Source organism: Drosophila miranda (genome assembly GCF_003369915.1).
Source record: "Drosophila miranda strain MSH22 chromosome Y unlocalized genomic scaffold, D.miranda_PacBio2.1 Contig_Y2_pilon, whole genome shotgun sequence".
NCBI lineage: Eukaryota > Metazoa > Arthropoda > Insecta > Diptera > Drosophilidae > Drosophila > Drosophila miranda.
In genome coordinates this window covers 1,115,524-1,126,824 of record NW_022881614.1, presented here as the reverse complement: position 1 = coordinate 1,126,824, position 11,301 = coordinate 1,115,524, and the positions used below count along the sequence as shown (strand labels likewise).

Genomic DNA, 11,301 nt, shown 5'->3' with positions numbered 1-11,301 from the left:
TCAGAATTTCGCCCCACCCCCTTCGGCCCCCACTAAGTACGAAAATCTGTTGCATCCACAATATTGCACATTCGAGAAAACTAAAAACGCAGAATCATAGATAATGATCATATCTATCAGATTGCTGAATCTGGATCAGATCGGATCATTTTTGTAGCCAAAAGCAAGAAATCAATTTTCAGTGGCTACGCAGCGCCCGACGTCACGCTCAGACTGATTTTCTGTCTCTCTCGCACGCACTCTTTGTCGTGTGGTTCAATATTAGCGGCGTCTGCCGCAGGAGAGCCATACTGACTTAGTATCGGGTATAACTGTAGAGTTGCGGTGTCCGCAGCAACTCACAACGTTCCACCTCGTTATAATTTTGTTGTTGTCGGGACATAAGGGCTAAGAATATATCAAAGAATTCGTCCGTGAACAACCTTCATCATCAACAAGCAAGCATTCACTGACGATAAGGGACAACACGAACGAACTTCGGCTCCCGACGAGACCACCTTGTATAATTGCATCATGCCCTACGGTTTCGGCACGCAGCACTGACATGCTTTCAGTGCGCTTGTGTGTGAAGCTAAAAGCCGTATATGCAGCTGGCGAAACCGGTTTATGGCCGTGCCGACCTAGGACATACACACATACTATACACAACTACAAGCATATTTCTGGGTTGGCTCGAGCTCGTGCTGACCGAGGCATTGACGAAGCCGAGTAGCATTTCGGAGGCGAAGGTAGCGTAAAAGAGAATTGAAGTACTAGCCCCGCGCGCCCGTACCATGAAGCGTCAAACGAAAATTGAAACGAGGTGGAACGTTGTGAGTTGCTGCGGACACCGCAACTCTACGGTTATACCCGATACTAAGTCAGTATGGCTCTCCTCCGGCAGACGCCGCTAATATTAAACGACACGACAAAGAGTGCGTGCGGGAGAGACAGAAAATCAGTCTGAGCGTGACGTCGGGCGCTGCGTAGCCACTGCAAATTGATTTGTTCCTATTGGCTATAAAAATGATCTGATCTGATCCAGATTCAGCAATCTGATAGATATGGTCATTATCTATGATTCTGCGCTTTTAGTTTTCTCGAATGTGCAATATTGTGGATGCAACAGATTTTCGTCCTTTGTGTGGGCGGAAGGGGGTGGGGCGAAATTTTGAGATACACGTTTTATAGTGAGATCTAACAGGAGTGCGGATACCAAATTTGGTTACTCTAGCCTTAATAGTCTCTGAGATGTTTGAATATCCCCAGATTTTCGTCCTTTGCGGGGGCGGAAGGGGGTGTGGCGAAATTTTGAAACAAACTCGTCTCGGTCCGATATATTAGGAGTGTGGATACCAAATTTGGTTGCTCTAGCTTTTATAGTCTCTGAGATCTAGGCGCTAATGTTTTACTCTAAGCAAAGCCGCCTATGCTACGTGTGTGTTAGAGAGAGACAAGGCGAGAAAAAATGAAATTGTTTTCTTGATGCTGGCTATAATAATAATACGATCCAATTCAGATTCCGCAGTCTTAAAGATATGGTCATTCTCTACAATTCTACGTTTTTGGTTTTCTCATATCTTTAAAATTGTGAATGCCACAGATTTTCGTCCTTTGTGGGGGCGGAAGTGGGCTGGGCGAAGTTTTGAAATATTTTTGTAGCAGTGACATATCACAGAAGTCTGGATCCAAAACATCGTTGCTCAAGATCTTATAGTCTTTGAGCACTAGGCGCTGAAGGGGACGGACAGACGGACAGACAGACAGACAGACAGACAGACAGACAAAGCCCAATCGACTCGGCTATTGATGCTGATCAAGAATATATATACTTTATGGGGTCGGAAACGATTCCTTCTGGACGTTACACACATCCACTTTTACCACAAATCCAATATACCCCAATACTCATTTTGAGTATCAGGTATAAAAAGAAACACCAATTAGCGCTTAATTAATGCAAATAAACTGAAAAATGCCAAGGCAGATCGTACAATACAACAAACACAAAGTGAACAACGATAATTTTTAGGTTTTCAACAAACAAATAACAAATTAAAATTGTAATATGAAATGCGTCTAGAAGTGAATTTTAAACACACACCTAAAAATTATGAAATAAATGAAAATATACTATAATTAAAGCAGAAATGATTTTCATCTGATCTTCTGTAGGATCTTAAATAAATAGGCTTTCTTTTAGAGGCTCATCCATTCCGAACTTCTTTATTTGTACATAATCCATTTTGTAATTCAACAGTGGGAAACTACAAATTTTTTCTGGGTTAATAAATGTGAGTTAAAAATAATCAAATAATCGATGAAACGATGCGGCAGATTAATCTAAACGGTGGGGAGAAGTAATATTAAAGTATCAGATGGCATAAAAATCAGCATTTTTCTTGTATATCACATACCTAAAGACATGAAGGGCCATGGGGGATGGTGGCCATGGTGGCCAATCTCGAAATCAGAGTCTTCGTCGTCGTCAGCACTTAGGAAACCGAAATCGAACATGTCATCGCCGTAGTAGTCGGACTCATCTTCGCTGTCCAAATCATCCTCTAGATCGTCCGGCTCGAAGTCAAAGTCGTCGAAGACAAGGTTGGGAAAGTTTGGATACATGCCATCATAGTTCCAAAAGCAAAAGTGCTTCATCTCGATGATATCCTTGGGGGCGACATCAGGATGCTATTTCACGAAAAGATTATCAGTAAAATAACGAGTATCCACAATATCGTCCAGAACTGAACTCACATACTCGATGAGACTGTTGACTTGAGTGCCCGACACACAGAGCTGTACTGGCAAGTTTCGTTGATTCTCCTTCCTCGAAATGTCCAAGCGCAGTTTTTTTATGATTCCATGTACCAATTTCTCGCTTATTCCTTCGCAATCCTCTAGGCCTAGGCTATGCAGCTTGGGGCAAGATTCGAACACAAACAAAATCGAGGAGTCATGCAGTCTGTTGCACTTTAGGTTTATCTGCTCTAGTTTTTTGAGGCTCGAAAACACTGAGAGTGAACTGTCTGTCATAGCAAACACTTGGGGTAGGACAAGACTGCGCAGACCTCTTAGTTTGGAAATTTGGACAAGCAATTCGGCGGACATACTGGAGCCCCCATAAACCTCTAGGCACTCCAGCTGTTCGGCCTTATGCTCGACCAGCTCCTGAAAGAGTTCGGAGCGTATAGTGCGGCCTGGCAATCCGATATAGATGCTCAAGCTCTTGAGGCTTGGCAGCTGGGCCACGTACTCGTATGTCTCCCTTGGGAAGGCGCTTATACAAAGCACCTCCAAAGAAGCGCCAGAGTTCTCCTTGATCATCGTTTCAAAGACGTGAGAATTCATTGTGTCAACTCTCTTCACGTTTAGGGTTTTTAGGTTGGTTAACACCTTGCAAATCTTGGACAGACATTGGCCTTGAAAACGAGGGCATCCGGACAGAGTGAGAGTTTGGATGGAAGGGGAGAGCTCGTGTAGTGTTACACCGGTAATTGGGTTGCCGGCAATATTGAGCACCTGCAGAGTCCGACAGTTCCTGAGGGCCGAGATGCACTCATCAGTCAGCTGATTCTGCGGCAGCTCCAGCTCCTCCAGCTTGGTCATCTTGGCGAAGATTTTGTGCATATTTCGCGAAGTCAACGGGCTGCTGTGCAGCTTCAAGGACTTTAAATTCAAACAATTGATCGAAAGAAAGTCGCACAAGCGCTGAAAGCGCATCGGCGGAATCACGCCGGTAATGTGCTGAACATAAGGACCGGACAAATTGAAAAATTCTCGGAGGTCCCAGACAGTCATATTCTCAAAATCGTACAAATCAATTGATTTGTGCAGTCTGGCCGTGGCCTGCTGATAGATAGCGCGGAAGCGAAGGCATGTCCGAGCGAAGACCGTCTGGTCGTGCATTGGGAGATGCTTCATAATCATCTCTAAGCAGAGATCGTTGACATTCAAAATGAAAGGACACAGTTGATTTGCTTCCTCCTGGTCGTCCGTTCCGTAGGCATCTGGCTGATGCCAGCTATTGGGGTCCTGCACATTGAATCGCCGACCGTTTACATGGTGTATCCGGCTGTGCAAGGCTCTAAAAATGCAGAATATCAGTGGATGTTCTCACACTCACAGTAGTGCGGCTGGCATACTCACTTTGCTGCATCCTTGGGATTCTCATAAAACACACAGCCAGTCTGGTGGGAAAAGCGATTTGATCTGCCAGTAGCACGTCTACCACCACCACGAAAGAGTTTCATTTGCAAAACGCGTCCATTATTTGAGAAGTGCGTATGCAGCGTAGATTGATTTAGCTGCGATGAGACAGGACAGTGTATTATTTCAGAGTAAAGCTTGACAAAAGGGGGACGCGGACACTTACATCCGGTGGGATCTTGTATAAATACAGCTTCAGCACTGGAATGTGGTCTTCTGTGTAGGCAATACCATTCTTGAAGTAATAGTTCTGTTCCGCTGCAATGGCAATGGCAAAACCGAAGTGCGTGCAATGTGTGCAAGAATTTGGCAACAATGAATAGGAGTGCGTTTGTGCGGACTTGCATCGGACAACTGCATACTTTCTACGACTTACATGGATTGTTGACAAAATGGGCCATATTTTCACAGATTTTAGTCCAATTTTATACAAAAAGTTAGTCCGAGACTCGATTTATTTGAATCAATGTTAGTTTGTATAAGTTTACATTTAAAATTACATGGCTTCTACAACTACACGGTAACTACATATTTGCTACATAATGGGAGGAAAAATAGGGTATGGACATCAGCAAAAACGGCCCAGGACCACCACCAAAAATTAATAGAGATTCAAATATTTTCATTTACTTTATTAAATTGTGCCTTGTTTTGTTTACGTTTAAGTGTTAACGTAAAGCACTAACCATACAGTATATATGTAGATGTGCCAGTTCATACAACGACAGCGTCACACACTGGCTAGCGCGTTCAGTACCCCAGAGTGACGTCATCATGAGAGAGAGAGCGCAGATAGAACATCTTTGCATGTGTTAGTACACACGCAATATGTTTCGACAAAAATATGTGATTGTATGCTTTTTCAGATTTTTTGAACTCTCTCAGGTCTGGTTCTGTTTTGCCACCAGCATGTTTTAGTGTATGGGTGCACATGCATTCTCACGTACTTTGCGTGTGTGTGTTTAGTATTGCTGGCCGCTAGAACTGAAATTTGAGTTTGGTTCTTGTTTTGGGTCTTTTGATGGACTGACCTACCGCCACAAAATAAATGAATAATGGATCGGGGGTGGGGGTATGGTACACTAGGGCGCGGGAAATGAAATAAAAGCTGTTATTTGTTTGATTTATACCACAAAATATAAAATATTACAATAATATAATAACACATTTATTTCCTTATTTTAAACAGGTTTATTATAAATTATAAAAATTATGCAAACGCCGTCGGTTCTCGACTTTTTTGTTTATTATAACTAAAACAATGATGTATCTAAATATACAATATAAGAAAAAATATATATATACTTAAATAAATATGCATAAATATAAATGGAATTGGTTTTACATATATTGTTATGGGCGGTTTTGGAGAGAGCCGATAGGTATCAGGGCTGGAGAAGAAAGAGACAGCGGCATCTACAGTGGATCCTGGGAAGCAGTGGCAGAGTTGCGTGGGAGAAAAGGAAACGGGGCGAGGAAGAAAAAAAAGAGAGTTTCCGGTGGAGAATAGTGGAGGCCGCACGTGCCCTAAAAGAAAAAAAGGAAACAAAATTGGTGATCGTGGAGACGACGATCCCACCAAGCATCAGCGGCAGGCATCAACATCAGCAGAAGCGGCGGACATCGGCAGCAGCATCCCGGTACTGGCCAGGCCGGAAAACTGATGCGAGAACCGTCAGCGGAGCACCGGCACCAAGGAACCGTCAGCGGAGCACCGACTGGGGACACGTTTCTGTCCCCACACACCAGCCCCCCCCCCCCCCCCCCACCGGGGAAAGAATCCGGACTTCAAAGCAGAAATACACACACACGATTCACACACACCCACCTTCATCCACCCACATCACACACAACCCACGCATGTATACCCTCATTCATAACACATCACATAACATCACCACATTTCACACATCTACACCCGTCCGACCCACAATTAAACAATATATCACGATCATATAAAAAAACACCACGATCAAACGTAAACATCAGCAAGCATCAGGAAGCAACAACTTCTATCAAAGGGGGCTGCCAATTCGGCCGAAATAGGGTTTATTTTGTTCGTATTTTTGTGTTAGTATTTGTTTCCTTTATATAAACCTAGATTATTAATTAATAATGTTCAAGTTAAATATGAAAATATAATGGATATAAAAATGAAAATTTGAAAAGAGTCATGAGTGAATAGAAAACGGTAGTTGGGTGGGACGAGAGCGAGAAGAAGAGCGGGACCCTGAATATGAAAAGGGAGCGGATTCAAAAGGTGGCGCTCAAGGAAGGGTGGGACCCTGCTAGGGATAACGAAACCAACTATCCCCGCTGACGAAAGTGCCAACGAGGACAAGTCTGTCCTATAAATTAGATTTGTTTTTTTTGTATTTTTTTTTTTGTTTTTTGTTTTGTTGAATCCGTCCCCTGGCTTATCGGGTCGGAAACACCCCTGACTTCCCCGTGAGCTAGCTGGGAACGATAGGCCAGGGTGGCAAAGAGGCGGATCATAACAAATGGCGCCCAATGGTAATAGAAGGTATCGATTTTAAACGCGAGTTTTAAAGACCCGGTGTAAAATGGAACCCTGGTAGAACGAAACTCAGCCGGTCCGCGAGCCGGGAATAAATCCTAGCCGTCGTAGCCGCTGAGATGAGTAGAAGAGAGGAAAATGGACATGGTAGTTATGTATCGGAGGTAGAAGGGAAGGAAGTGTGTGTCCCGAGTTGTGGTCCAGGTATTACCAGGTGGTAGTAGCCTCGTTGTCCGACTCGTGGAGCTCGCTGTCTGGATCTGAAAAGAGGAAGAGGTGCCGGAGGATCTGTCGAGTCGTGGTCCGGGTTATGTCCAGAGGCATTAACGTCGTTGTCCGATTCTGGGGGATCCACGGTGATCTGAGGGAGGAAACAGCGAAGGGAGTTGGCACTTAGAAAAAGTAAGCGAAGGTAAATAGCAAGGGGAAAAGAAGGGAGTCCGCTCACCTGCAAAACAATTAATGCAGTTGTCTCTCGTCCCACCAAACAAATTAAAGGTGAATTTTTGTCTGAAGCAGTTTGGGAATTATATGTTTTTTTTGTTAGTGATTTAGCAGACTATTGGAAAGCCGAAGCAAGAAAACCCAAAGGGAAATCATTTTTTTTTGAGGACTGACGATTCTCGCTAGCATTGTTTAAAAGCAATTTTAGAAGTAGGCATTAGGCAAGTCATCGGGAAAAGAGTATTTGTTTGGGAGAGGAAGTATTTAGTTATTTAGTGTTGCATTTAATTAGGCGATTAATTGTAGATGTAGGTGTTTATTTATTTGATTGAATCAATTTAGATATTTCGATTTATCAATTTATTGATTTAAATTAACCGATTTAGGTATTTAAATTTATTTATTTGGTTATCTAAACATGGAATTAATTATTCGCTTATTTATTTATTGCACTAATTATTAGCCAGGAACTAGGTGTTTAGTGGAGTAGGGTAGTCAGATAATAAACAATCCAATTTATTTATCACCAAGATAGTTAAGTAAATAGGGAATAGACGAAGGAAAGGAGTACGTTAGGAAAATTGGTTGATGAGTGACCCGGAGATTTTTAAAGGGTCGGGGAAGACAAGGCGTAGCCCAGAGGCACAGCGCAGGTACCAGCCGTACAACATGCCGACGACTCGGTCCCAGGACGGTAAAGCCGGCAGTAGGTTGGAAGGGCCGTCGCAAGTGGCGGAAAACGTACATGCGGGGTTGTACCAGGAGGACCCAGAAGCCGGAGCGGTAGGAGGTCAACAGCGAACCCGTAAGGACCTGGTGTTACCGTCCGAGTTAAGCTCAGCCGTGAACGCAGCCTTAGCCCAAGCACAGGAGACCTACCGAGCGTCGCTCGGGCAGCAAATGGAAGCGCTGAGATCGTCAATGCAAGCAGACATGCTAGAGTTCATGCGAGAGATCAACGCTGTGGTGGGTTCGTTAAAAGCGGAGCGAACGGCGAGTGATGCGAATGGAAGGAATCGGGGATCAAATTCAACCAGTCTGGGAGGAGGTCAACAGGAAGCACCCGGGAACCAGCAAGCACATCCAACGCACTTGTTCGTGGACAACCGAACATTGGAGGCCGATCAGAGGACCCAAGCCGATCAGAGACCCGTGGAGGAGTGGCTGTTCAACGGGATGGGCGCAGGAGCAAACCCTAACAGGAATCGACCGAGTTTCGGAGAGGCTAGGCAGGAGCAAGTGCAGATACGAAGATGGGGACTTAGCTTCGACGGCGATCCAAAGGGGATGCCCGTGGCGGAATTCATATTCCGGGTGGAGCATCTACAGACGTCGTACCAGGTACCGTGGGCGGAGGTGTTGAAAGCCTTTCACACATTGGTCAGTGGCCACGCAAGGGATTGGTACTGGATGCATGTGCGGACGGTAGGAATGCCGGACTGGCCGAATCTGAGATATGGTCTCCAGCAGCAGTTTCAAGTTCGTCGGACAGAGTTCGAGCGAGAGCAAGAGCTCAGGGAACGCCGACAACGCCACGGGGAGTCGGCGGACCAGTACATCCAGGAGATGTTGGTGTTGAGGTCGAGATTGCTGAATCCGTTCTCGGATTATGATCTAATAAAGATCATAAAGATCAATATTAGGGATGCAATTTCGAGGGTGATTTATCCAATGCAGATACCAAATCTACAGAAGCTGCGAGAAGAGTGTGCGGACGCCGAGAAACTGCTGGCGACGCGATGGACAAAGATCGGTCTAGACCATGGGGGTAGTAGGCGCAGGGAAGAGCACAAAGTACATGAATTGGATGCGAGCACTCACGACCCGGAGGAACAGACCGAGGCATTGGATGCTGTCCATAGGACGAGGGAATCCGGAGGCGACCGCACCCAGCTGAAGTGCTGGAATTGCGCTCAGCCGGGTCACACCTATTTTGAGTGTGAGTCGGCCGTGCGTAACCTGTTCTGCTACAAGTGCGGGCTGGCCGGGGTCATCCTCCCTAAATGCCCTAAATGTCGGCCGGGAAACGCGAAAAGGAGCACGACGCAATTAGAGGAGTCGAGTTCCACGTCGCCGCGAAGCAGCCAATAGATAGGCCCTCCAACGTTAAATTAGATACCCCTAAGGAAAGAAGTAGCAATAAGAATATTTACACTACCATATATAAGGTTAACCAAGCGGTATTACCCGAAGCTAGATGGTCCGAGCGCAAGCCGATAAAGGAAAGACAGCGGCAGTACGAACGGGCCAGGAATCGGATAATGGGGGACGAACTCGATGAGAGTATCCGAACGGGAGCAGTCAGAGCACAGCGGGCTCGGGACAGGTTTCAGGGGCGAAAGAGAAGGCGGCTCCAGGTGTGTTCTGCAGTCCACTCGGCAATTCGTCAGGATGACAGGCCATTCGCACGAGTGAAGTTGGGCCCGAGGACGCTGATGGGACTACTGGATACAGGGGCATCGGTGAGCCCTCTGGGGAAAGGTGGCCTGGAACTGATAGGAGAATTGGAGCTGAAACTTCAAGACATAAAGAAATTCTCAGTACAAACAGCGGGCGGCACTCCTCATAAAATACTGGGACATGTGTCGACAGTAATGACGTATGGAGGCCAGAAGCAGACTATGGAGTTGTTCCTGTGTCCCTCGCTGAAACAACCGCTGTACCTAGGGGTCGATTTCTGGCGGAAGTTTGGTCTGGCTCCGCATATAGTAGGCCTAGAACGACACAAGGAATTAGCCGAAATTGATGCTGAGGTGCTGACTAGGAGTAGACCAACGGAACCGCACGAATTGACGCACACGCAGCAGACACATCTGGACCAGGTGAAGAACAACTTCAGGGCATTCGACACACATGGTTTGGGAAGAACGACGCTCGAAAGGCACGAAATTCAATTAATCGAGGGAGCCGTACCCGTAAAGGAGCGATTCTACCCGGTGTCTCCCGCGGTGCAAGAGCTGTTGTTTGCCGAGGTGGACGAAATGTTGCGCCTCGGAGTCATCGAAACCAGCGAGAGCCCGTGGAGCAACCGCATGACGCTGGTACGTAAGCCGGGAAAAAACCGATTGTGTCTGGATGCGCGGAAACTAAACAAATTAACCGTGAAGGATGCTTACCCGCTGCAGAGCATCGAGTCAATTCTGAGCCGCGTAGAGGATACGGTGAACATCAGCAGCATCGGTTTAAAGCACGCATTTTGGCAGATAGAGCTGGAGCCTGAAAGTCGGACGTACACAGCATTCACGGTGCCGGGCAGACCGCTCTATCAATTTAAATCGATGCCCTTCGGGTTGTGCAATGCAGCCCAACGGCTGTGTCGGTTGATGGATCGAGTAATTCCACAACGACTCCGAAGCCATGTCTTTGTATACTTAGACGATCTACTAGTTATTTCCCGGACGTTTGAGGAGCATATACACCTGTTAGAGGAAGTGGCCAAGTGTCTCAAGGAGGCAAACCTGACAATTGGAAGAAAAAAATCGAAATTCGGCTATAAATATTTAAAGTATTTAGGGTACATCGTAGGCGACGGCGCACTTAGGACAGATCCGGAGAAAGTACAGGCGATCACCCAAATACCAATGCCAAGGAACGTGAGACAAATCCGGAGATTTTTGGGGACAGCTGGCTGGTATCGGCGGTTTATCCGAAATTTATCGGCACTCTCGGCTCCTCTGACAGACTGTCTGAAAGGAAAAGGGCAATTTAAGCTGACGGAGGAGGCAGGAAAATCGTTCGAGGAGCTCAAAAAAGCACTTACCAGTGCCCCCGTGCTACATCACCCAGACTTTAAGAAGCACTTCTTCATCCAGTGTGATGCGAGCCACGTGGGGATTGGAGCAGTTATCTTCCAGAGGGATGATGAAGGAGCAGAGCACCCGATCGCATTCTTTTCGGCGAAGCTAAGAGGGGCACAGCTCAACTATAGCGTGCCAGAGAAGGAGTGTCTGGCGGCGGTAAGAGCCATAGAGAACTGATGCCATTCACGGTGATAACAGATCACGCGAGTTTGCAGTGGCTCATGCGATTCAAAGCACTGGATGGGAGGCTAGCCAGGTGGTCGTTGGCTCTCCAGGCTTATGACTTCGAAATCGAGCACCGCAAAGGAAAGGAAAATATCGTCGCCGATATGCTGTCACGTCCCTTTGACG

General features: G+C 46.2%; 1 protein-coding gene across 1 annotated transcript; it reads right to left on the bottom strand.

The window, feature by feature from the left end:
* Positions 1-2,176: 2,176 nt before the first annotated feature.
* LOC117185916 lies at positions 2,177-4,678 on the bottom strand. The gene is made up of 6 exons (XM_033397619.1): positions 4,565-4,678; positions 4,355-4,446; positions 4,129-4,286; positions 2,737-4,066; positions 2,397-2,670; positions 2,177-2,322 (listed from the first exon to the last, which is right to left on the bottom strand). The coding sequence occupies exons 1-6, from the start codon at positions 4,587-4,589 to the stop codon at positions 2,318-2,320; spliced, it is 1,884 nt and encodes a 627-aa protein (XP_033253510.1). The 5' UTR covers positions 4,590-4,678; the 3' UTR covers positions 2,177-2,317.
* Positions 4,679-11,301: the final 6,623 nt, after the last annotated feature.

Coding starts and splice junctions, on each gene's coding strand:
- LOC117185916 (XM_033397619.1), bottom strand. CDS start 4,589: ATGGCCCATTTTGTCAACAATCCAT. Junction 4,447..4,564: donor CCATTTTGTCAACAATCCAT/GTAAGTCGTAGA, acceptor TTGCCATTGCAG/CGGAACAGAACTATTACTTC. Junction 2,671..2,736: donor TCAACAGTCTCATCGAGTAT/GTGAGTTCAGTT, acceptor TTCGTGAAATAG/CATCCTGATGTCGCCCCCAA.